The 23949-nt window shown below is 42.0% G+C and overlaps 1 protein-coding gene across 6 annotated transcripts in view; it reads left to right on the forward strand.

Moving 5' to 3' along the window:
* TRPM8 (transient receptor potential cation channel subfamily M member 8) overlaps positions 1–23949 on the forward strand; it is a 140487-nt gene that overhangs the window by 104957 nt on the left and 11581 nt on the right. For 5 of the 6 annotated variants that reach the window (XM_040560970.1, XM_040560971.1, XM_040560965.1 and 2 more), the window contains 15 exons: positions 1168–1342; positions 2450–2517; positions 4943–5140; positions 7275–7377; positions 7847–7965; positions 8303–8593; positions 9698–9793; positions 10743–10872; positions 13851–13996; positions 14756–14868; positions 15298–15514; positions 19274–19365; positions 20356–20497; positions 21634–21805; positions 22166–22343. In XM_040560970.1, the coding sequence (XP_040416904.1) occupies positions 1168–1342; positions 2450–2517; positions 4943–5140; positions 7275–7377; positions 7847–7965; positions 8303–8593; positions 9698–9793; positions 10743–10872; positions 13851–13996; positions 14756–14868; positions 15298–15514; positions 19274–19365; positions 20356–20497; positions 21634–21805; positions 22166–22343 (2240 nt within the window). The remainder of the gene's footprint in view (positions 1–1167; positions 1343–2449; positions 2518–4942; positions 5141–7274; positions 7378–7846; positions 7966–8302; positions 8594–9697; positions 9794–10742; positions 10873–13850; positions 13997–14755; positions 14869–15297; positions 15515–19273; positions 19366–20355; positions 20498–21633; positions 21806–22165; positions 22344–23949) is intronic. The other variant, XM_040560966.1, reaches the window with a different exon arrangement.

The raw sequence follows: 23949 nt of genomic DNA on the forward strand, positions 1-23949 counted from the left end.
GGCTCTGCTGTAAATTGTACAGGTTGTCTGTAACCAAGTGGTGCTTTCAGCAAGAATGATATCTAGGCTGATGCTATTGGTCATGTAGTGACTGACTTGAGTCAGTCAAGAGCTCTTCTGCTCGTATGTTCTGGTAAAGCAGAGCTTGCCAGACTTTTTTCCAGTGCAGTTTTTGTGTAGAAACACATCTGTCTGCTTAGCCTGACTTTGTGTGTCCTAAACAATTCAGTCTGAGGCCAGCTTTTCCTCAGCATATGTAGCAGTGAGATGCACTACCAGGTGCTCTTCCCAGAGCAGGAGGGAACTCAAGTGTTTAAGGTGGTCACACGTCAGGCCTGGTGGGGGAACCAGCAAGGGATTTCAGCTGTACACATAGCATACCTGTGTGGATGTTCAGCTGCTCTAATTTCACATATGGCAGAGGGTTAGGGAATAACCTCTTCCACAGTTACTCTAGCTGCTGTGAAATCCTTACATGGCAGTAGTCCACAGTGGGGATTCCCATGTACTAAGACACGTTGTGCCAGCTGTTGCTGTTAGGGTACTGTCATCCCATCAGTCAGACACACTGGCATAACTCCCCTTACCTTGTGTCTGCCAGCTGTTACAAAGCTTGTCTAAAATCTATCCGGCTAGGTAAGGAAAAACAGTTTTAATTAGCTGAGAGCTCTGAGGAGATTTGGGGATTGGACTAGATGATCTCAAGAGGTTCCTTCCAACCTCAATATTTCTACAGGTCTCTGAGGTGCTGAAAGTAAGTTTTGGGGTGTTGAAAGTAAGTTTTCCACAGTTTTAATGTTTCTGGTGGCTGAAGGAAGCATACTTTCCTTCTGCATTGCTTAATAGGATTTCTGAAAGGACTAAACTGTCACAAACAGTTTCATTCTGTTCCATTAGCTGAGGTACAGTTCTGAGAGGATTGTCTCAAATCAGGCTGCTCTTGTAAAGAAAAACTTTCTCTGCAAATATTTATACTGTGCTCCTTCATGGGGTTTATCCCACTGTCTTTTGTGTGTGTTGGGGCTGTCAGTGAGCAGTGTCTTGAATCAGGAAATTCAGACTCCTAATTAATGAGGAATTGTTGGTGGCTAAGGGTTTGGCTGTCACTGTCTTGTCCTCGAAAGCTTGTGCATGCATCTCTGTTAAACACTGTGCTTGTGATTCTAGGGGTACTACTTGGCCCATTACATAATGGACGATCTCAAGAGAGACCCCCTCTATTGTCTGGATAATAATCACACCCATCTCTTACTGGTTGACAACGGCACCCATGGGCACCCAACGATAGAGGCAAAAGTACGAACTCAGTTAGAAAAATACATTTCGGAGCGGGTTATCCCAGGTAGGTGTGGATGTCAGGTTGCAGACCTCCTTCTCCTTAGACCTTGCATGCTTTGGAGCTCATTGACAATGTTTTTTCTGGGAATAAAAGAGTAGTAGTAGCGTCCCTTGAATGCTAGGCTGGAAGGGATGTGTTGTCTGCATTACGTGAATGCTCTTTCAGGAATAGCCAGGCTTCTTCAGTGTGATCTCCTCTCATCTTCCTTTCTGCATGTGACAATAGTCCTTTGTAGGACACAGCAAATAAAGTTTCAGCAATGCAGCCCTTCCTTTCTCTTCCTGCTGAGCTATCTGTGGGAGGCTGACCTTTGGCTTCTGCATATATCCCACCTGGCACTGAATTCCAGGTAGCTGAAGCACAGGTACACAGGAGCTGAAATTAGGCTTTTCCAAAAATATTCATTTGTGAGGGTGATTGATCCATCTGTAACCTGCTCATTTATCTTTTGGCTCCTTTGCCAAGAAGGGAAAAAAACAAAGGCCTTGACAGGAAGTTCTTAATTAAATATTTGTGTGTATGTGTATATATACACACACACACACACACACATATATATATATATATAACTGTGTACCTCAGCTAGAAGCATACTTGCTATTAGTCATGATGAAGCATCCAGAATTATTATGAAACTTGGTATATCTCTTAAACACTAGCTGCTGGAGTCATGGGAGTCTTAGCTATCCTTTACAGTTGAAACTGTGAAGAGTCAGCGGTTCTGAACCTTCAGCTTTTGATAAGGACCTTGTATCTAGACTGCAAATAGTCAAAGCAGTAGGTAAATAGAATAAAATCAAATGTTTGGGGGACATTGGAGCTAATAAAAATTATGATTGCTAGGAGGAAGAAAGTATCTATTGGAGAAGGCTGTCTGATGCCAGCCTAGTCAGACTGCTAGTCAAAATGGAGCTTTCGTGTTTTTTTTTTTTTTTTTTTTTTTTTTTAAAAAAAAAGTAAAGTTGTAGATAAATTTAGCAAAATCAACAGTAAACTAGTATCAAAATGAGCAGCTTGGAAACTCTATCATTATACTGAGAAGAAATGGATTGATCAAATTGCAGTAATGGGTTGAAACTTTTTCCCTTTTTCTTTTGGCATGTTCCACAGAATCGAATTATGGTGGGAAGATTCCAATTGTATGTTTTGCCCAAGGTGGAGGGAAAGAGACTTTGAAAGTAAGTTTATTTCTTTCATTTCTTTCTTTCACTTTTTGACAGTAGGGGTACTGATCTAATATTTAAGAGAGATTAGATATTACTCCATAAGCAACATGATAAAGTATCCCGTCCAGTTATTCACTGAAGAATGCTTACTTGCAAGAATGCTGGCTTGCAGTTGTTTTTAAGCGTACGAAGTGTGTTTCAGTTGACATTTTCTGTGCAAAGTTTCTACCTCAGGCTGACATTCTGAAAAATTTTTAGCTGGAACAGTTCAGTTCTCTTTGTTCTTCTATAACAAGTTCATTTGAGCAGCAATCACAGTAGTCATTGTCAGCCATGTAGCTCTTGATCCTCTTTGTATGAGGCTGTCTAATTTTTTGGTTTGGCAAAATTCAGCTTGCACTTGCTTTGTGGAGATTAGTGTTTTCATCTAATATGCAAGGAAGGTGAGTTTGTGTTGGAGATTCTCCAGTTCAGAGCTTGCTTGAGCTGACTTGATATCTGCTCCTGAGAACTGTGGGCCACACATAGTTTAAATATAGACAGATGAACAAGGCAGGAAGGCTCTGCTGATTCTGATCCTGTAGAAGGGGAGGGATTAGGCATCATCTTCAAATAGAAGACAGGCAGGAAGAGGATGAACAGAATGGAGAATGGAGCCAGACAAAAGAAGTTTCTTGAAACAGGATGTCTAAGTCACACTGGAAGAGGGGAAGAAGAGATTACTTCTAGATCTGGCTGAGTGTTAAATAACGGGATTGGTACTTCCCACTGCACCCTTGCAGGAATGAACATGAGTGACCCGAGTGAGGAGTATGAGACCGAACGAGCAAAGGGACATGGGGCTAGGGTAAGAGTAAAAAGATGTGAAATCAGGATCTGTGGAAAGGAAACAGAAACAGCAAGTGAGGACGAGATGGTTTTGACTAGCAGCAAATAGAAGAGCTGACATAGCCTGGGTTGAAGAACCTTGAGAAAGAGCTGAGAAAAGGCCTGGGTTTTGCAAGAAGGTAGGGTACAATGGAAAGAGTATGTTAGTATTTGTGGTAGTAAAAATGAAGCAGAGGTGATATTTATAATTGCCTAGTTTGAAGAGCTGATCTTGATACTACCTGTTCTGACTAGAATTGTAGTTTTAATGTTGAGGCTAATCAAACTAATTTGCTGTCAGGATGACAAAGAATGTGTTTTTAACAATTCTAAGCACAGTCTCTGTTATCTCTTCTTTGCTAACATTAATCAATTAATCTAAATCACTCTGTGAAATTTCATGTCATTACCCCAGCCTCTCTGTGTGTTTTCTGGTGTTTTGGTTTCATGCACGTGATTAATTCTAGTTTTGCCCACAAGTAGACTGTAGATGAATACAGATGCACAGTTCAATGTACTAATATGAAGTCCTAAGATGAGGTAAAAGCATCCATTTAGGTTTTAGAGTGAAGCTTTGCTGAAAGTGGTATCTTCTTTTAGTTCCACATTGCCAACTTTTAAGACAGGATTTTGTCATCACTGAAGGAGTTGTTTCTACACAGCATGCAGTATAGCTACTTGAGAAGCCTTATGATTACATGCATGGAGAGACAACAAACCCAATATTGAGAAATGATACATAACACAGACTTACCAGCTATCTAATCAGTATGAATAAAAGCCTTGTTAAATCAAATGCATAATTCCTGAAAAGAGCTTCCTCTGAAAAGTTACTGGATAATAGTTCAGTTAAGGGTTATTTATTAATGTTACTAGTACACTGAGACATCTGTGTCTGCCTTCTTGATCATTTATCTCTTGATAAACGATCTTGATCATTTATTAAGCCTATCTTCACAAGGGATAGACTGATCAGCCCAAGGTGACACAGTAGGTTCCATGATGTGGGTGTCTGTCCTTGCCATGCCTTACTCCTGGTGGTGTTGGCCAGAAAAACTCCCTATTACTCATCTTCTGTGCCTGTTTGATGACAGGAATCTGCTTTAGCAGAGGAGTGGTAAAACTGTTTCAAGATTCTGTTTTAAACTCCCTGTGATATAAAACATGCACTTTAGTTGGACCCTTCTTAAGAAAACCACTTTGATCTAGCTGGCAAGAAAAAATGACTTGCTTTTGTCATGAACCCGTTGTCCAATTGAAATGAGTAAGTAACATGCTCATAGTTTTGACAGTTCCAGAATGATTTTTTGCTTTGTGAAACTGTCTCTGAGTCTCTTCTGATAGCTAATAGATGCTCTGTGGTCGATCATAACTTCCATTTGCTCCGTTTGCACAGTTTTCTGGCAGGAAGCTTGTATTGTGATGGTGTTCTCAGTGGCAATGATGCAAATGAAATAGATATCTCTTGTCATGGTCTTTATAACAGGAGGGCTAGCAGTCCTTCCGTCATTACTTCAGCACATTTTTCAGCACATTTCAGCACATGATCTCTCCCTCTTTGGCTCATTAGTCTATCCATGTGGCCATCAAGAGTAAAATTCCCTGCGTTGTCGTGGAAGGCTCTGGACGGATCGCTGATGTTATAGCTAGCTTGATGGAGGCAGAAGGCACTCTGGCTTCTTCATGTGTCAAGGAGAGCTTGCTCAGGTATATGCCTCGCACCATTTCAAGGCTCTCAGAAGAGGAGACTGAAAGCTGGATCAAATGGGTAAGTGTATACTATTGCAGAGAGGCTGAACGTGGCAGAAGGGTAGAAAGTAAACGGGAGGTCAGGAGCAGCTAGTCTGGGGAAAGACAGCTTGTGTTTGGGTTTAGTTCTGGGTACAGGATTGCTAAAGCCAGGTTGTTGTCTGCTTTCTGGGTGCTTGTGATTCCTCTGGAGCACTGGTTGCTGGGTGTGTCTCTTGGCAGATGTGCTGGTTGGTGTCCTGACTCCCTCATGTGCTTTGTGAAGGTGTGAAATTGGGTATGTTGAAGCAGCCCTCACACTGCTAGATCCTGCTGGATTGCTCAGAGGCAGAGAGGTATCGCTGCTGCCCTGCGGGTGTTCAAATTGTAGCAATTCTACTTCAGGATTCTCCCATTTCAACAAGTTCAACAAGTTTTTGCCTTTCTTCCTGCATCCTTTAAGATACCAGGTTGGACAGATTTCCATTACGGACCAGGGACAAGATCTTTAGTTCTAGAGGCTTAGTTGGTCAGGATTTCACCACAGCAGCATCCCTGCATCATCTTGAGTAGGACACTGTTGCTAAATAGGTTGTGGACTTACAAGTACTGTGTACATGGGATGCAGTTGAAGGTAGAACATTGTACATACGCCAGCAAAATCTTCTTTTTCCTTTCTGTCTTTGACCACAGAGCCCTCAGAATTTAGTTACCATTGTGATCCTAGGGGTTTTTTAGAGACTGAGGAAACTGGAGGACTAAGGAGAGCATTTGCTGTCTTGGGTTGGTTGGGCCTGACTTAGGAAACTGTTTTAACTCTCCAGTTACTTGCCATCCGGAGTGACCTGTTTTTAGACATAATTCTGCCCTCCATGACAGGGACAGAAAAAATGGGTCTCCAGAAAATCTTATTCTGTTACTTTTCAGAAGTCATAGTTCCAACAACACTTCAGCCCACTGAACAATACATTAACTTAAGCTAATTGACTTTCTCAATTAAAAGCCCAATGCTTTATCCTGGGGTCTGATTCTGTTTTCCTCTCTTGCTTAATTATCTCCTACCCATGTTGACAGCAGGGAGCTGGCAGTGGAGAGTGATTGCATGTTCATAATGGGGGATGGAAAATGGTATGTTCCATCCTGTACATTTAAGTCTCTTTCACTCAGCTTTTCTTCCCCCCTTTAACTTATTGTTATTTATTTTTAATGGATGTAGCATTACAAGTTGTTTGCAGACCCTGAAGGGGAATTCAGACACTCATATTTCCACATGTATTTCCTTGGATATGAACCAAACAAAGCTTCTGGTATTGAAGTTCAAGGAGCTATTTTTTCTGATAAATCCTGAGTCAAAACTCAGTGAGAGCTTGGCAGAGCGAGTCCATGGGGCATCCTACAAGTTCTGCTGGGCAACTTGCTATGCTTTGCCCAGTTTTGAGCAGCAGGGTTGGACTAGATCTCCAGAGGTACCTTTTTCCGACTGTATTAACAAGCTTACAGGAAAAAGTAGGATGTGGTCTTTTGCAGAGACAGGCCTGCAGAAAATAAATCTGAACTTGTACTTTGAGCGTGGGGGCTGTGGCATCCCAAGCTGAAGAGAAAGAGCTGCCCTCTGAACAGATCACAAGCCTCTGGTTTCCAGAAAGACCTGCACTGGAGAGCGAGGAGCTGCTAAAGGCAGCTTTCACAGATGAGTCACCTTCAGTTCCTGCTCAGATGTCTTGGACAGGGCCTTGTCCTTCATTTACAAATGGCTAAGATTGTTTTCTGTATGCTAGAATGAAAGCTTAGTTATGTGAAAAATTATCTGGTTTTGACAAAGCACAAGGAGGTAGAAGCAGTGGTTTATAATAAACTGCTAGACATTTGTTGAAACGTGGACTGTCACAATCTGTTTTTCTTTATGAGTGGTTTCTAATTACTGAGATTATATCTTTTTGGTTGTAACGATCTGCATAGGGAGGAATCACAGTTACTTGCTATATATTGAGGGGATAATTAATCTTGGTGACTTTAAATCTCATCTTCTTTCTGGACTTGTATAAATTTTAACTGTATTTCAAAATAGGACTGATGATTGCTACAATGTGAATGGGAAATTTCTGTTCAAGATGCTCTAGGAGATCAACTGCTAAACAGTCTAGAGTGCTTTGGAATGGTTCTCCTTTTTGTAGATCAAAGAAGTCCTTGAGAACCCTCATTTACTGACAGTTATCAAAATAGAAGAAGCTGGAGATGAAATTGTGAGCAATGCCATTTCTTTTGCTCTCTACAAAGGCAAGTCGTTGTTCTGTTTTTTTTTGTTTGTTTTTTTTTCTTTGGTGTGTGTGTTAAAGAGATGGACAAGGGTGGGTTACTCTGGGATTTTGAATAGCGAGGTTTAGCCCTAGACATATGTATCCTCTACTGTGCTTTGAGGCATGCTTACTTTTTTTTTTCAGATGATTCCTATACCCTGCTCTGTGCAGAGCACGTGGGCATGTTACTTGAAGCATTCTGGGAAGGTGACATTCCCATTTCCTGCATGCTGCATGAAAGGGAAGACATACACATGTGTTGGGCACTAGATGTGTTTCTAAGTTTCCGGAGTCCCCTAAAACCCAATCAGGAAGATGTGCATGAATCTGGGGAAAGATGCTTGGTAGGGGTCTTGCTGAGCAGAGCGTGAAAAGCAGAGATGAGTAAGTATGCCAGGAAGCTCTTCTGTATCTGGTCTTTTACCTAGAGGATTGCTCTTCCTCTGCAGCTTTCAGCACCAATGAACATGACAGAGATAACTGGAATGGGCAGCTAAAGCTGCTGCTGGAGTGGAACCAACTGGACCTGGCCAGTGATGAGATCTTCACCAATGACCGAAACTGGGAGGTACAGATGACTTCTGTCTGAGTACAGTGGCATGGGCCAGGGGAGCAGTGATGTAACAGAGCAGAGAGATGTAACAGCAGCCACTGTCTCAACATCCTATCCTCTGTGTTAAGTAAGACCACCTTTTCCTCCTTGCACTGATTGTAAAGGTGATCTGCCCATGCTGGAAGTAGTCCACACTGCCTAACAAATGCAATTGCATATGGAAAAAGCTGATTCTGATGAAAGTGTGCCAGCATGAAGGAAAATGTGGCAGTTAGTTACATGTGTCAGGCCCTTAATTCATCTTTTCACACCTCACATGCCTCCTAATATTTGTTCTTCCATTTCTTCCTAGTCTGCTGACCTGCAGGATGTCATGTTCACAGCCCTAGTGAAAGACAGGCCCAAATTTGTTCGTCTCTTCTTGGAAAATGGCCTGAACCTGAGGAAATTCCTTACCACAGAGGTCCTTAAGGAGCTGTACACCAACAACTTCAGTAGCTTGGTGTTCAAGAACCTGCAGATTGCGAAGAACTCCTATAATGATGCGCTTCTCACATTTGTGTGGAAGATGGTTGAAGACTTCCGAAGAGGTCTCAAAAAAGATGATAAAAATAGCAAGGATGAAATGGAGATACATATTTCAGTAAGTGATGAACAGTTGCATTCCACTATGCATCCCTGAAAAGGAAAAAAAGCAAAAAATATGTTTTGTTTCTGGTATAGCAGGATTTGCTTTTAACAGTCAGCCTTATTTTATACTTAACATGTTTCCTCATATTACAAATACTTGTAAGGATTATTTAGCTATGAGAAAAGTGGGTGGTTTATTTGGATGTTGAGTTGTAAGATTTTCTATTAGAGCAATCAGTGCTGTGATTATGCTTGTATTTTACACCAATATAAATTCAGAGCCCAGTACTGAAGTACCAGCTGGGCATGAGTAATTTGGACTCATATCTGGGTACAGACTATTGTATTTTGTGTTCTAAACCTTGCTTATTACAAGAGTGTCAAGCACCTTCTGGTGCACCTTATTTCATCGTCAGATAGAACCACATTTCTTAGTTATCACTAAGATCCAGATCTAAATTGCAAAACCAGAGCTTAGGGATCAGATATTAAGCTTCTGAAATCAGTTGTGGACTTCAGAGACATAATGCAACATGTGTGACAATTAGGGGAAAATTGGTTTAAAATTGCTAGTTAGCTTTGAGAGTTTCCACTGAAGCTTTTTGCTTCTTAAAAGTTTTGTTGCTCAGGAGTTATTCCACAACTGCTTTGCAATCTGCAGGTGCAAACTGCCCTAATACAAAGCAGTTGGTAGTGTAGAACTTTGTTTCAGATTTTGTGAAGGTCAGGGTCTTGCTTAAACACAAAAGGCCTATTGGTGTAAAATTAGCATTCCTTTTAGAGGATCCTAATCTGTGTTATTTAAACACAAAGTCAAGCTGTGAATGAGACTATCTGAACTGCATGGGTTAAAGCAGAAAGTGATCTTGACCCAAATGTCCTGTAACGCACATTTAGGAAAAGCAGTGGAGCTGAGTCTTCCAAATAAAACAGGGAAATATAAGGCTGCTGTAACTTAGAGTAGTGTGTGACAAGTGCCAGATGGCCAAGAAAGGGAATATGTGGAAAGGGAATAAGTAGGTTGGCTTTAAAAGGAAGAAAACAGAGAATGGAGAATGACAGGCTAAGGAGTTGTTCCAGGAGCTTAGGTCTGAGGAGTCATTGCCCTTTCTTTCAGAACGAGTGTCCTATTACAAGGCATCCATTGCAAGCTCTGTTTATTTGGTCAGTTCTTCAGAACAAGAAAGAGTTGTCCAAAGTCATTTGGGAGCAAGTAAGTTGAGTTCTTCTTTGTTCCTCCGCACACATCACAGTGGTGTTCCTTGTCTTTGGGCTGTAGGCCTTTGAAGGCTCCGGATCCATCTTCGAACACAAAACCACAGCAGATAATTTGTATGTGGCTCTGTAAGTAGGTTGAGTATTACCCATTTTGTGTTTGGCTATGGATTTCATACCTTCCTTTTATAATGTCAGGTATGAGTCAGCAGTCCAAACTAGCATTTACATATAGTTACTTTTTCTTATCTGTTTTCAAGCTTGAAGGCTGAGTTCCTAGAATCACTCAGGTTGAAAAAGACCTCTAGCATCATCTAGTCTAACCTAGCAGACCTGAAGTCTGCCCTCTGGAAGCCCATGCTGGCAGTTCTGCTAACCCCTCTATTCCACCGAGTTCCCCCCACCATTCTGTAATATGGATGTGTTGTGATCCTGGGTATTTGATTTAAATCCATTTCTAATTTTCATTAGACAATACCTTTTATGGTTTATGTTTCCACCAGTTATGATTTCATCAAATACATAGGATTGCAAATGTGAGGCTAAATGAAAGCAAAGCTGATGGATGCTCCTGCTCATATTGGTCTGTGTCTCCAAAATTGAGTATGTCTTCCCTGGTATGTACTAACAATAGTACATTTGGTCCAGGCTGGTGGACAATAAATATGGTAGTGTAGCTCATGGCAGAGCAGACCCTCTTCTGTGAATCGTCTGTCAGAGATACAAAGCTGATATCTAACTGTTAAACAGGAGAACTTTTCAGACTGGTCACAAAGTTGTTACCAAACCAGTACAGTGATAATTACCATTCATTTTGTGGAAGTGGTTCTTCATTTGTCTCAGTCTTGACTGGGAACTGAGCAGCTGGAAAAAGAGCGGGATAACTTTTAAAGAATATATCACATTCCCTTTCCAGAAGGGTTTACATGACTTTACTCTCTCCATAGACCAGAGGTTGCACTTTGGCAGCCCTTGGGGCCAGTAAGCTTCTGAAAAGCATGGCAAAGGTGAAGAATGACATAAATGCTGCTGGTGAGTCTGAGGAACTCGCTAATGAGTATGAGACAAGAGCAGTAGGTAAGTGCCTTCATTAAGTCCTTTAGAAATTTAACAGAGGAGTCAGAGATCAGGATGCTGTTTCATTTCTTGGAACATTACTTGTTTTAATGATCCCCAGATCTGATGTATAGCAATGATTGCACAGCGATGTTTTTATTTTGTACAGATAATGCAAACTGAAAACCATGCTGGTTTTGTTTAGCAGAATGCAAGGCAAGAGAATTCATTCAATTTGCCTGAAATGCTGCCCAGAAATTCAGCCTGATTTGGAAAGAAGAGAATGACATCTCAAAAGGGAGTAGAAAGAAACTTTCATTTAGAAAACTAGATATCCATCATTAAATCATAGAACCATAGAATGATTTGGGTTGGAAGGGACCTTAAAGACCATCTGTTTCCAACCCCCTGCCATGGGCAGAGACACCTTTCACTAGACCAGGTTGCACAAAGCCCCCTCCAGCCTAGCCTTGAACGCTTCCCAGGGATGGGGCATCCACAGCTTCTCTGGGCAGCCTGTTCCAGTAATATTGAAATATGTTTTTAATGCTTCCACACTGTCTGTTCCCATTAAAATCAATGTGTCCTGTCTGAACAGCTTGCCTCCAAAAGCAAGAGTTTGGGCGCTTTTTTGTAGAGATCTTCTTTCATTGGGAAGAAGAGTTGCCTCTTGTAATGGCAAGGCTGAAGAAGGGTGCCCAGAAATAGCAAAGACAATACAGAATAAGAGAAACTTCATGAGTACTGGTAATGTTCAAGTTGAGAAGTGTCCGCCTTCAAATTTGCAGTAGTACTGCAAAATAGGAGTGAGAATAAATTACAGTTGAAAAGTGTATTGAATCCCTAAATTCTAAACTACAAAATTACATGCCTTTCCTTGTTCCCAAAAGACAAGCTATACTGTCGCTTACTGAGAATGCAGATCTATCTCAGTCGTTTTTCTTTCTTTATATGGCCTTCAGTTTCTCCTGTTACAAAGGGTTGTCAGTGATCCAGAACTGAGCCCGGCATCTCATGGGCCAGAGTAACAAATATTTCTTATTTAAAGACTAGTTGGTGACAGAATGGAGTGGGTGCTCTTTATTTATTTATTTTTTAAGACTACCATTTTCTGGAACAATAATGCTCATGTTTTCTTAATGTCTAGTTATCCTGCAAAGCATTCAGAGAAATACACAAATGAAAGCTAATGCGGGTGGCAGACGACAGATTAATTTGTAGCACCCACAGTTTACAAATTCAGGCTTACCTGTGATCCGCCCTGTAGTGCAGGATTGTGGTTCCTTAACTTGGAGGGACATACAATAGTGTTGCCTCTGGGGGCTTTATTACGGGTTATGGCCTTGTTCTCTTGACTGATCTGGATATGGAAAATGGTCAATCTGTAACTCCATTTCTGTCAAGCAATTTGCTGTCATAATCATGAGTCACATTAGGTGATGGTTAAAGTGTAATAGCCCTGCAGATTGAGTAGGGAAACCGTGGAAATGTTGCTGGAAAGGGCCTCTGGAGGCCTTAAGTTCCACCTTCATGTTGAGGTGGAGCTCTCACCAGGACTAAATCTCTTCTGTCATGGCTTTGCTTAGCCAAATCTTGAAAATCTCCACAGACTGATAGTGTTTTATTGCTCCTAAAAGCAGACCATGTTTGTCCTTGTTCTAGGGCTAATGGAGGCTAGATTGACCTGTTGAACTTCTATTTTACCTGTTGAACTTATATTTATTTATGTGTATATCAGAATGATTACAGAGCTATTTCACTAGCTATTAAGGAGTGCATGCACTGAAAATTTCTTGCTTGTCCTGCTTCACAAGGTGAAGCTTAGGCTTTCCTAAAGGTATCTAGATCCACTGGGCCTGATGTTGAGAATTGAGCAGGCTCCATTGAAGTCTGTTATCAAGACTGATCTGCATATTGCAGTGTATATGGTAACACCAGCTGAAGGTATTGTTGTATGTGTGCATTTTTGCAGTTACGGTAACAAAGCTGTTTGGAAAATGCCTGGGAAAATGTCCTGTTGGAGAGAAGCACTTCTAGTAAAGGCTGGTTTGTTTTCTGAGAGGCTGGACTGCTCTTCAGGCAGTGGCATGCTGTGCATCATAGATACGCCAACAGCACTGCCGTTGAGTGGGAAGTGGCCAAGGATGGAAACAGAAATTACTTTTTATTGCAATTAAACATCTTTGTAGTGAAACGGTGGCCTGAGTCTTCATCCTGGCCTAGTGTGTGTACAACACAAAACCCAGACGTGTTACCTGGGTCATTGGTCTAGCTTCTTTCCATACAGAATTGTCCTGCAAGTCAAACTTTGTTTTTCACACCATGCAGATGGCTGGTGGCAAAAATCTACGGGCAGAATAAGATGCGTATAGCTCTTCTTCGACAACCATGTTTGCAATGCATTTCTCAGTGAAAAACCATCACATTCTGCCCACGTTGTTCAACTTATAGAGTTGACTATAACTCATTATATCAGTGCTAAATGAATAAAAAGAAAATGATACTAGCAGAAGTACTGAATCATTTGAGTAGAAGTTCATATTTTTCCTCAATTTTCAGTGCAGAACTCATCTTAATATTATCTCTGTGCAAGCTGATTTGATATTATAATTTTTCATCCAGACATCAGTTCTGTATGAAAACTTGATACATGCAAGTGTGTTAAGAATAGAGTGTATGTACATGTTATTTTCCAAATGTTCAGCATGATGAAGAGTTCTTGAATCTCTATGCTTTAATATTATGTTTTTTAAGTCACTGAAGGCAATTGCATCCCAGTTGGTGGAAAACTGAGTGTGAATTTGGAGCTCAGTGTGCGAGTGATTGTGTTGGAAAGCGTATGTAGAAATATGCAGCAGGTACCATATGAATGAGCGCTAATGCTGCAGGGCTGGGCTGGGTAATTCCTGCCCTTTGGGCTGTACAGCTGTTGTCAAACAGGGACAGAGTCAGAGGGACAGATTTGATTCTCCCCTTATTGGGTGGCCTCTTTCCTCCAGAGCTGTTCACCGAGTGCTACAGCAATGATGAAGATCTGGCTGAGCAGCTGCTGACCTATTCCTGTGAAGCCTGGGGAGGGAGCAATTGCCTGGAACTAGCAGTGGAAGCAAAAGACCAGCAATTCATTGCACAGCCAGGGGTGCAGGTAATATCAGTGACAAGAAGGTGCACGGATTGCTGTAACTCATGTAATCTGGGTGACTTCCAAAATAAGAAAAGCAAATATTCTTGCTGCCAAAATGCTGCATCCACGGGACTAGCCCATGAGAGGCCACGGCTCAGACACTGCCCTCATGGAGCTCAGAACCTATGGGCAATGTTTCCTAGCCGTGTGAATGCAGAGCTTTGCGTGGCTGTGGCAAAGCCCTTTCCCACAGGATGCTCGCAGAACCCACTTCTGCAGTGCTGTGAAATGCATCCCAGAGAGCACGGATTGTGCCTGGTGGGGGACAACGTGTGGCTAACAGGAGATGGTTGATTTGCCCAAAAATGCTAAGTCAAGAGGGGAAGATGATTTAGAGCTGTAAATTATAAAAACCTAGATGATGAAGACTGCCTGAAGTGACTTCCCCCTTGGCACAAGTCGTGTGTACGCCTTGTGGATGTACTGCCCAGTGTAAAGTGCCTTATAAATCAGGTCAGATCCTGTTTAGCCTCACATTCAACTCTTTCTCAAATAGGCTAGGGAATGGCTGGACTAAGGAACCAGCACACTGCTACTGATGCAGAAAAATTGATGTTTTCTGCATCAATTCCTATTATTGAAATAGGAATCCCAGTTATTTTGTTTTAAATCTCAAAGCTTTTTTTTTTTTTCCCTCCTAAATCGAATGTCCTCTAATAGCGTTCCGAAGTTATTTTGTTGCTGTTAAAACAAATTAGGGTATTTTCTTCTTCCCTGCAGAATTTCCTTTCCAAGCAGTGGTATGGAGAGATTTCAAGAGATACTAAGAATTGGAAGATTATACTGTGTCTCTTCTTTTTCCCTTTAATAGGCTGTGGTTTCATCTCATTCAGGTAATCAACTGGCTTCTCATTAACAGAAGTAAAACAAGTCAATTAATCATAGAATCATTCAGCGATTCAAGCTGAAAGGGACCTCTCAAGATCATCCCCCTGCTCGAGCAGATTGACTAGGACTGTGTCCAGTCGGGTTTTGAGTATCTCCAAGGATGGAGACTCCACAACCTCTCTGAACCTGTTCAAGTGTTCAGTCACTTTCAGATAAAGATATTTAATGGCTCAAAGGTCTTTTAACAGATTGTTTTCTCACTCTGATCTGGAGTTAATATATGCCAATTTACTTGTATGCCTGATGTCAGTGGATGCAGAATGGCATTACCTTTAAAGTGCTAGTCCTATACTAGTTTTCACTTTGACAAAACACAAATATTTCCAGGCATAAGCCTATGCTTTTGATACCTTTTCCCTCTTTTAATTTCTCAGGAAAAAACCTGTGGAGAAGAGTAAGAAACTCTTCCTGTATTATGTGTCTTTCTTCACCTCACCCTTTGTGGTCTTCTCCTGGAATGTTATCTTCTACATTGCTTTCCTGTTGCTCTTCGCCTACGTGTTGCTTATGGATTTCCAGAAGGAACCTACTGTCCTGGAGATGATCCTTTACGTGCTGGTCTTCATCCTGCTTTGTGATGAAGTGAGACAAGTAGGCAGCTCTTGCAAACCAAAAATGTTTAATGTTAGAATAAAAGCCTTATGTTGGCAGTTACCCGTAGCTTAAGGCAGTGCAGGCAGCTTCTAAGTTACAGGGAACCACCTCCTGGGAGTTCCCGATGTTTAATTCCTAGATATGTCCCAATATCTGCAGGCTGTTGAGCTGTGATCCACACAGCTATTGAGGCTGTATGGATAAGCTGATGCCACTGGAGATGCTTCTTAGGACTGCTTGGCTGAGGTTGCTAAAGCAGTTGAGATTATAGAGGTTAGATTTAACAGAAGATATATTTAGATACATGCCTGTAGGTCAAGTGATTCTTGCCCTCGCTTCTCCCCATCTCCCTTTCTTTTCAATGAGCAACGTGTCTTTATGTATTTCTGTTTATCTCTTAGTCATAAATACAGTTTTTACTAGTTTTACATAATACCAAGTACCAGCCTGGGACTGCCTACGTTTTTGTACTGGTGTGGGAACAGTGTGCAGGACTGCCTTTATAGCCAATGCCACAGCTGATATTCTTCTCACTTCGTAAGTAAGACCACCTTAATGAAGAAGGCTTGGCATCTACTAAAAAATAAATACTTTCCAGGTTAGATGAGTATTCCAGATGAGTTTGGGGGATTTTGTTTGGTTGTTTTGTTTTTTCTCCTTCCCTAAATATGGTGAATTTGGCCTGTTTCTGAAGATTTCAGGATCAGGCTTTTCAGGCAAGCCAGTCTGTGCTCAGAATAGTGGAGACTTGAGTCAAGAAGTGCTGGGGCCATCAGGAGAGAAATGGATGTGTGGTTTCAGTGCAGTGCTGCTTTCTGCTTGTCCTGTGAGGCGTTAGTCTCCAAATGAGTGTTTCTGGGACCTGCTGGATAAGGCTACCCTGCAATCACATTTCTTATGTGAGCTTAAATGACATTACTGAGTGTTGATGTTGCTATGCTTAAATTTCTGTGCAGTCTTTTTCTTTTTTTTAATAGTCAAGGTAGTACCCTGTTTAAGCCAAATTTACTTGCTAAGGAAAATGGGGGAAAAGTAAAAGACTGTTGCAATGAAAACACTAATGGAGTGTTTGTTTCTGCTGATTTAGGTTCTGGTGTCTCTGGACCTGTCATTGCACTTCCTGTGTGTACCCAGCAGAGATCCAGGGGAAAGCCTTAGGGATAGAAACCTTTTTTCCTATGCCACTATTTCTCACTAATCTGAGCAGGTAGAACAGCTTCAGATCCCAGTCATTGCATTAATAGCTAGTGGCCAGACTGTACCAATTCGATTCTGGGAGTGGAGGCAGCTAAAACAGAGACTTTATTGAGGATTTATACACATTTTAAGCCAGTATCCTGGCTTCAGACCTCTTTTGCCTGAACTTAGGAAATTTTCTCCCTGGCTTTCTCTGAGATAGGTTGGGTGTATATTGGTCTAACTCTTCAGTCAAAACGGTATCCATGTACTTATCATTTTTTTAAAAGAAGTATGTCTCAGATTTTGTTTTCACATCAAAGGAAGAGTAAAAATAACACTGCCTGTGGTCCCACTGTAGCTGCTGCAGTCAGGTAATTTTCTGGGGGGGAGAAATCAGCCCTCTGACTTGAGTGGTGTGTCTATGAAGGTGTCAACTACTAGAAATGCTTTTTTCCTGCTATCTTCTTAGCCACATGGATGTAGCCTCCAGCCAGGTGAGTGGGTAGACTCATGGGGTGTGCAGGAAAATCAATTTTTTTTCTCAAATGGAGAAGAGATGTGGTTAGAGTCTCCATGAATGTTAAGTCTCAGCACTGGAAACTGCTTGATGTTCAAAGGAATGAACTGCATTGTATTCTCAGTTGTTCCCGCTCGTTTACACACATCTGCCTGTTTTTTCTCTGCTTCTGCTTTAGACCAAAGCCAGTTTACTTTTCTCCACCCACAACTGTGACCTTAATAGAGGAGGCTTCAGGCTTAAACCTGCTCCATTTAATACAGCTGTAGTGCAGTGCTATGCTTATTTCTCTGTGAAAGATATTTGGAGCCTCTGCATCTCTCTTCACATAAAGCACCAGTTCACCATCATTGCTTTACTGAAAGTGAGACAACTTATATTTGATATAGGGAGTTCCTAGAGAGATACATCCCAGTGTCATGAGTGTAAGACACATTGTCCTCACTCAGTGTTCAACCTCTGCTACCTTAAATAGTAAGGAGGGCACGTATGGGTTCAAGGATGCAGAAATAGTGTCTGACAACCTGGTAGCTGCCAAATCCTTGTCTGTCTTTAGCAATGAGTTCGATCGGATGAAGAAAATGCAACAGTTGTGCAAATGGAATAGCAAAGTGTCGCCCTCATAACTTCTGCATTTAGAAGAAAATTCCCTTCGATCTGTGTGTATCCCTTTAAAGTACCGAGAACAGAATTGCCATGGATATGTTAGTTATAAAGAGATTCAGTGATCAGTACTCTACTGATTGAGAATTATTTAAGCCTTGGTTATTTCAATGTAAATTAAGAAGAAAATAAAATTCCAGTTTGTAGCAATTTACAGCTCTGGGATATGCAGGGAAAAATCTGGAAATTGATATAATGAGCCAGCATTTTGCCTCCTGAAGTGCTGGTGCTCTCCCAGGAGACTGCACCCAACACAGGCTGCAGCACTATAATGGCTTGTTGAACCTCCAATTATCTGCCAGTGCATGAAATTGCTTTCAACAACTGCACGTGAATTAAGGGGTTGGAGTTGATTTTGCTGATCACACAAGTCAGATCATCACAGACATGAATAAAGTTAGGGAGTTAGTGTGGGCGGCTGACTTTCAGCAGAGGCTTTGCAGTGGATTTTTTTATAATTAGGGCTTGGTCTGTTTCTTCAGGCCCAGTGGAGGTTTCTCCTGATTAAACTATCTCTGACTTAGACCCAGAAGTTGGTTGCACATGCTTTGGATCCAGGATGCACTACCAGTTATTTGATCTGGAACAGGGTAGAGATTCCCGTTAGCCTTGCAATTCAGAATTAGAGTTAGGTAGTTAGAAAAATAAATTAAATGTGTATCTTTGATCAAAAACATGTGTGTGCAGCCAGAGACAGATCCCTGAATGAGCTATGTGAAGAAAGAGAAGCCCTGAAACAGTAACCCTCCTGCCTCCCCCCAGTGCTTTATCTGCTCCCAGGGGGCAAAAGCAAGACTCCTTTGACCATTTGGCAGCAGTTTTGCTGGAGCATACCGTCACCTACTCTGAAGCTCCCCTAGCAGCATGTGTATATGTATGTGATCGCTCAGCACATCAGTCTCAGCCCATGTTAGGAGCACTCCTTCCTCTCCCCATGCACAAGCATCCATGTGAGCTGATTGTGTCCTGTGAGCACAGTAACCCTCACTGTGACACAGTGCTTGTGTCACCGATGTGCCTAACTGGTCCCAGTGCAAGAGCATTAGCCTAGGCCATCTGGGCTGCAGGAGAAAATGTTAGTGAGCTCTAAACGTAGAAAATCCCAATCTATCGTCCTATTAAAGTTAACAAGAAAAACGATGCCAGTAATGTCTGGCATTGCTTTGTATACTGAAAACAAATCTTTTGGGGGAAATTAAAAACAGTCTGACCTCTGTTGTGCCCATTGTGTGTGACAAAAGATTACTTGGGCAAGGAAACAACCCTTAACTGTTGCAATCGGTGGAATATTTACCCATGAGGACATCCAGTGGGAGAGAATGGGGGAGGACCTACTGATGTATGAGCTTTCCAAGTAACTGTGCAGTGGTTACTTTCTGCTCTTTTTTCCTTTCCAGTGGTACATGAACGGCAGTAAGTATTTCTTAGATCTGTGGAATGTTATGGATACTCTAGCAATCTTCTACTTCATAGCAGGAATTGTGTTCAGGTGAGTAGCGCCTTTTCTTGTGGCCATACTATGGCCTTCCTTTCTTTCCAGGTTTTGACCGCAACCTCTAACTAGATTTTGGGAAACAACATGTTCCAGAAACACCCTGTTCTTTATGAGGGCCAGGCATACTGCCAAATCTTGACTCTAAATTTTTAATGGCAATTAAAGAAATAAAATAAGGTGATTGGATAAACCACCTGCATGCAATATTTTCTCTCTTTGGTTTAATGGAAGGTGAGTCTATCCCTGGAATCAAAGACGGCTTCCCTAAACTCAGATCCTTCTGGGCCATCAGACAGCCCTTCTTAATCTCTAGATTTGCATGAGCATGTTTACAAGAAAATGGTTGAAATGGGCATAGATTTTGTGACAATGACTGGTTATACAAAACATATCAGAGTTGTAGGATAAGACGGGTAATATCTCAGAGTCAGAAGTTCTTTGGGATTTTCCCTGGCTCCTACTATCAACTATTTAGTGTAGTAATCTGGACTCTTTGACCTCTAGTGGGTTGCATTTAATTTTTCATACAATAGTCTAAGAGAATGTCATTAGCTCACATAAGCTGTTTAACATGAATGGATGAATTAACAACCATGGCAAAGAAATTGTGGAAATACATTTTCAAGTGTAGTTGTTTAGTCAACTGTAACTTGGTTCTCGTTGCCTGAGTGCAGCAGAGTGGCTGTTGCACTGTGGTGTTTTGGGAGGCGGGGGGCGAGTAGCTAGATGTACAAGATTTCCTCGCTGTTAATAGTTTGAGAAAGGAAGAGGAAACGTAGCAATGATGTAGCTAAGCTAGGATGTGTGTAAAGAAAATATGTCATCAGGCAGGGGTGGGCATGGGCATGGGACCCTGGGTATCTGTGCTCTGTTTTCCAGTTATTCACTTTTCACTCCCCATTTCAATGTTTCATTGTATTTTTATGTGACTTCCGCATGCTTTACCCAATGCTTCTCTTCATTTTCTTTTGCTGTCTCCATCAGGCTGCACTCATCTGATGAAAGCTCTTGGTATTCTGGGAGAGTCATTTTCTGTTTGGACTACATAGTTTTTACTCTCAGACTGATCCATATTTTCACCGTTAGCAGGAATCTAGGACCCAAAATTATTATGCTGCAGAGGATGGTAAGGTTCTGGCAGCTATTCAAGTGAGTTCAAATAAATGATGTGACAAGGTGCCACGTCACCACTGTTCTGCTGATGGCAGCAAGTTCACTCCTTCTCTTAAATCTGCTAAACAGAATTAATTAAGATTTAAATAGGAGCTAATTAAGAGCAGGGCCTTTTCCTCTTCCTCTGTACAAGGTTGAATTTCAGTCTGAAAAAAGATCGGGCTGAAGAGCAGATGAGAAATTTTTCTTCCTAGTGGCTTTTGTCTTGCATGTCTCAAATGTTTCAGTGGTTTGTTTCAGTCACTCTTGTTGCTCACATGGGTGTTTCATAAACAAGAAAATGTAAGTGAGCAATATAGGAACAGCACTACTGTCTTCCACTGCATCTGTCATCTGGTTTTATTTTGCCTTATACCACTGCTGCAAAGCTGAATTCTAGAGAATATCTGGTCCTAGAGTGCCTTATGACGTGGAAGCAACAACACAGAATTGTTTCCTGTACATTCTTCTCTCATTTGGCCTTGTTCAAAAGAGACAAGTTTTTTGACTAAGTCTAATAATAAAGCTGCTTGGGGCTAGAGGGAGGGCAGATCTCGGTGGAAGTGGGTCTGCAACAAACTGGAAGGCTCAGCTAGGATATTATCAGTCTTCGCTTATCTGTATGTTGTTAAGAGCTGGAAATTTATGAAACCACTAGCCAGAGCACCTGGAACACTAATGCCAGTTTTAAGACATCTAAGGTGGCATTTTCAGAGGTGGTGACTGCTTTCACCTGACACTTGGCTGCAAGGCTTACCACTACAGTTGTTGCATAAATAGTCTTTACATGTGGATTTGGCTTTTGTGGGTGAAGCCTGTGTGATGCCAGTGGGATGCTCTATATTCTGAAACATCTTAGTTTTATGGTTGTATAAACATTTTCTAAGTTACCTGCACAGGAATGGTCAATTATTTCTGTATGTGCATATTGCTGACTGTAAATTTATGGAACAGTGATCTGAAAATTTGCATTAAAATGGTGAATGGTGCTAGCCATGTAGGCTTTTCTGATACTTGTTCTCCACCCTCATATCAAATCAGGCAGAAAAAAAAAGCCATGTATGGCTTGCAACAGGCATACTGATGTATTTGCTTGTTGTCCTTTTTCAGATGATAGATGTCTTCTTCTTTCTCTTCCTCTTTGCTGTGTGGATGGTGGCCTTTGGTGTGGCCAGGCAAGGCATCCTGAGGAAGAATGAGCATCGCTGGGAGTGGATATTTCGATCTGTCATCTACGAGCCGTACCTGGCTATGTTTGGCCAGTACCCTGATGATGTTGATGGTAGCTATCTTCTGTGGGTGGTGGAATGCTCTGTCCTTTCAGTGGCTGCCCAGTCCTGTGTTCGAGGAATTCCTTCGTCTGTGGTCTTCGGGGGGTCAGCAGCTGACTGGTGGCCCTGGCTAAGGCCTTTGGAGCAAGGCCTGCCATGTGAAATCAGTTCCCCCACTGTCCATATTTCTGACGCACAGCATCTGCCCTTTTGTGCCCTTTTCTCCAAAGAGCAACAAAGCAAGGTTTTGTGTCTGACGGGGAGGGGGGAAAGAGGAGGCCACATGTGTTGTGTTCAGTTGCAGTATCTGGGGCTAGGACCAACAGAAAGAAGGGGAGAGGGCTCACTGCTCTCCACTCTTGCCCCCTGAGGTACCACCTACAACTTTGACCGCTGCACCTTTTCTGGAAATGAGTCCAAGCCCTTGTGTGTGGAACTGGATGCCAACAACCAGCCCCGCTTCCCAGAGTGGATTACTATTCCCCTGGTGTGCATATACATGCTCTCAACTAACATCCTCCTCGTGAACCTGCTTGTGGCCATGTTTGGGTATGTAATAAAGGAGTGACCATTTGCTTATGATCACTGCATCGATATCCCTCTGAGAAAAGGAATAAAGTCCTGGAAAATGGCAGGAAGCCATGCCTTGGAGTCTGCCTGTCACTTTTGCAGACAAACTGCTGGTAGTAGTCTGGAACGGGGTTCCCAACTCAAAAGAGACCTCACAAGTTAAGGGTGGTGTGGGAAGGTGACCAAAGCCAAGGTTATTCAGCATTTCTCACAGCAGTCTGCCCGAAGTTGGTACAATGTTCTGGGGATGGGTTGCTGTCTGTCCTTTTGCTACTTCTGTAAGTATTCTTTGCATGCAGTTATCAAAGACAACAGTGAAATAAATGAGGTTTGCCTCAAAAGGTTTGTTCATCCTTTTATATTAAACCTACTGTCTTTGTATCATGGAAGAAAAGCAGATTTCTTAGATTTTGGTGTTATGACAGGAATATTTGAGTTTCCCCACGAGTTTTTGGAGTGCATGCCATGTTATCTGCTTAGGTATTGTACAGCTTTAATATTTTTAGAACTGGAAACAATTAAACAGCTCTTAGCCATCATCACCTGGAGGGAAGAGCTGTCAGCTAGATCCTATGAGACAGAGTTGGTGTTATATTTGGAGTTTCTAACAGGCCTGTAGTCTCATGTGTTGCCATAGTTCATGCTGTGGAAAAATTTAGGGTGTGTGACTGCTGTGTTTAGGAAAGCCTTCTTCCTTGTGCCCCTGCTTGCTCCTGTGGTGGGAGGGTTTCCTGACTGTAAGTACTGCTCTGTAGAATTTTACCCTGAGATTAGGTAGGAAGTACATAGAGCTGCTTCATCTGTTTGCCCTCATGAATCTGACACAGCTGGAGTCAACATCTAGCAGGAAAGACTGTCACCTTCCCAGGGTCACAGGTGTACTTGCCTTTACTGCTCTTGCTCTTTGGAAATTAAAGCTTTGTGTGATAGCAATGCATGGACATCTTCAAATTCCTTCTCCCTTAGATTAGGGGAACTGGAACATGTAAAGCGACTTAGTCTTGAAAAATGTCATCACCTCTGTTTTTATATGGTAATTTATCTTATAGTAATATTCCGTGATTCTATACAAATACACCTGTCTGTGAATCTACTGGTCAGGAGGCCTATTCTGTTATTTTGTGAACTTTTAGACCATGCAGATGGATCTGAACTGACCTGAAGCCCCTCATATCAGCCTTCTGGAGCATGTTGCTTTCCAGTCTGACTTCTGACTTGTGAATGCAGTAAGGTTGGTGTTGTGGCTCTGCCCTCTTGCCCAGCCCTGCTTCTTTGGTGTTTTACAATCCCTTGTAATGTAACAAAAATAATTACAACCCCTGGGCATTGTATATGCAACAGCCACCACTGGCTCTTCTCCTTGGCAGAGACGCTCAAGGTTTTTTTGTCAGCTTGGAGCAGTTAGTAGGGTAGGGCAGAGCTAGGCTGTGGTCCATGCCGTGAGTTGAGAACCCCTCAGCTTCAGGATCTGCTCCTCCCTCTGCTCTGAACATTATTCACATGCTGACCTGGACTCTAAAGAAGGTCAGAAATGTGATTTTTGGCAAGGCATCTAGGATGAGTGCCAGGAAAGTGTTGAAGCCTA

Source organism: Cygnus olor, chromosome 6, assembly GCF_009769625.2.
Source record: "Cygnus olor isolate bCygOlo1 chromosome 6, bCygOlo1.pri.v2, whole genome shotgun sequence".
Lineage (NCBI taxonomy): Eukaryota > Metazoa > Chordata > Aves > Anseriformes > Anatidae > Cygnus > Cygnus olor.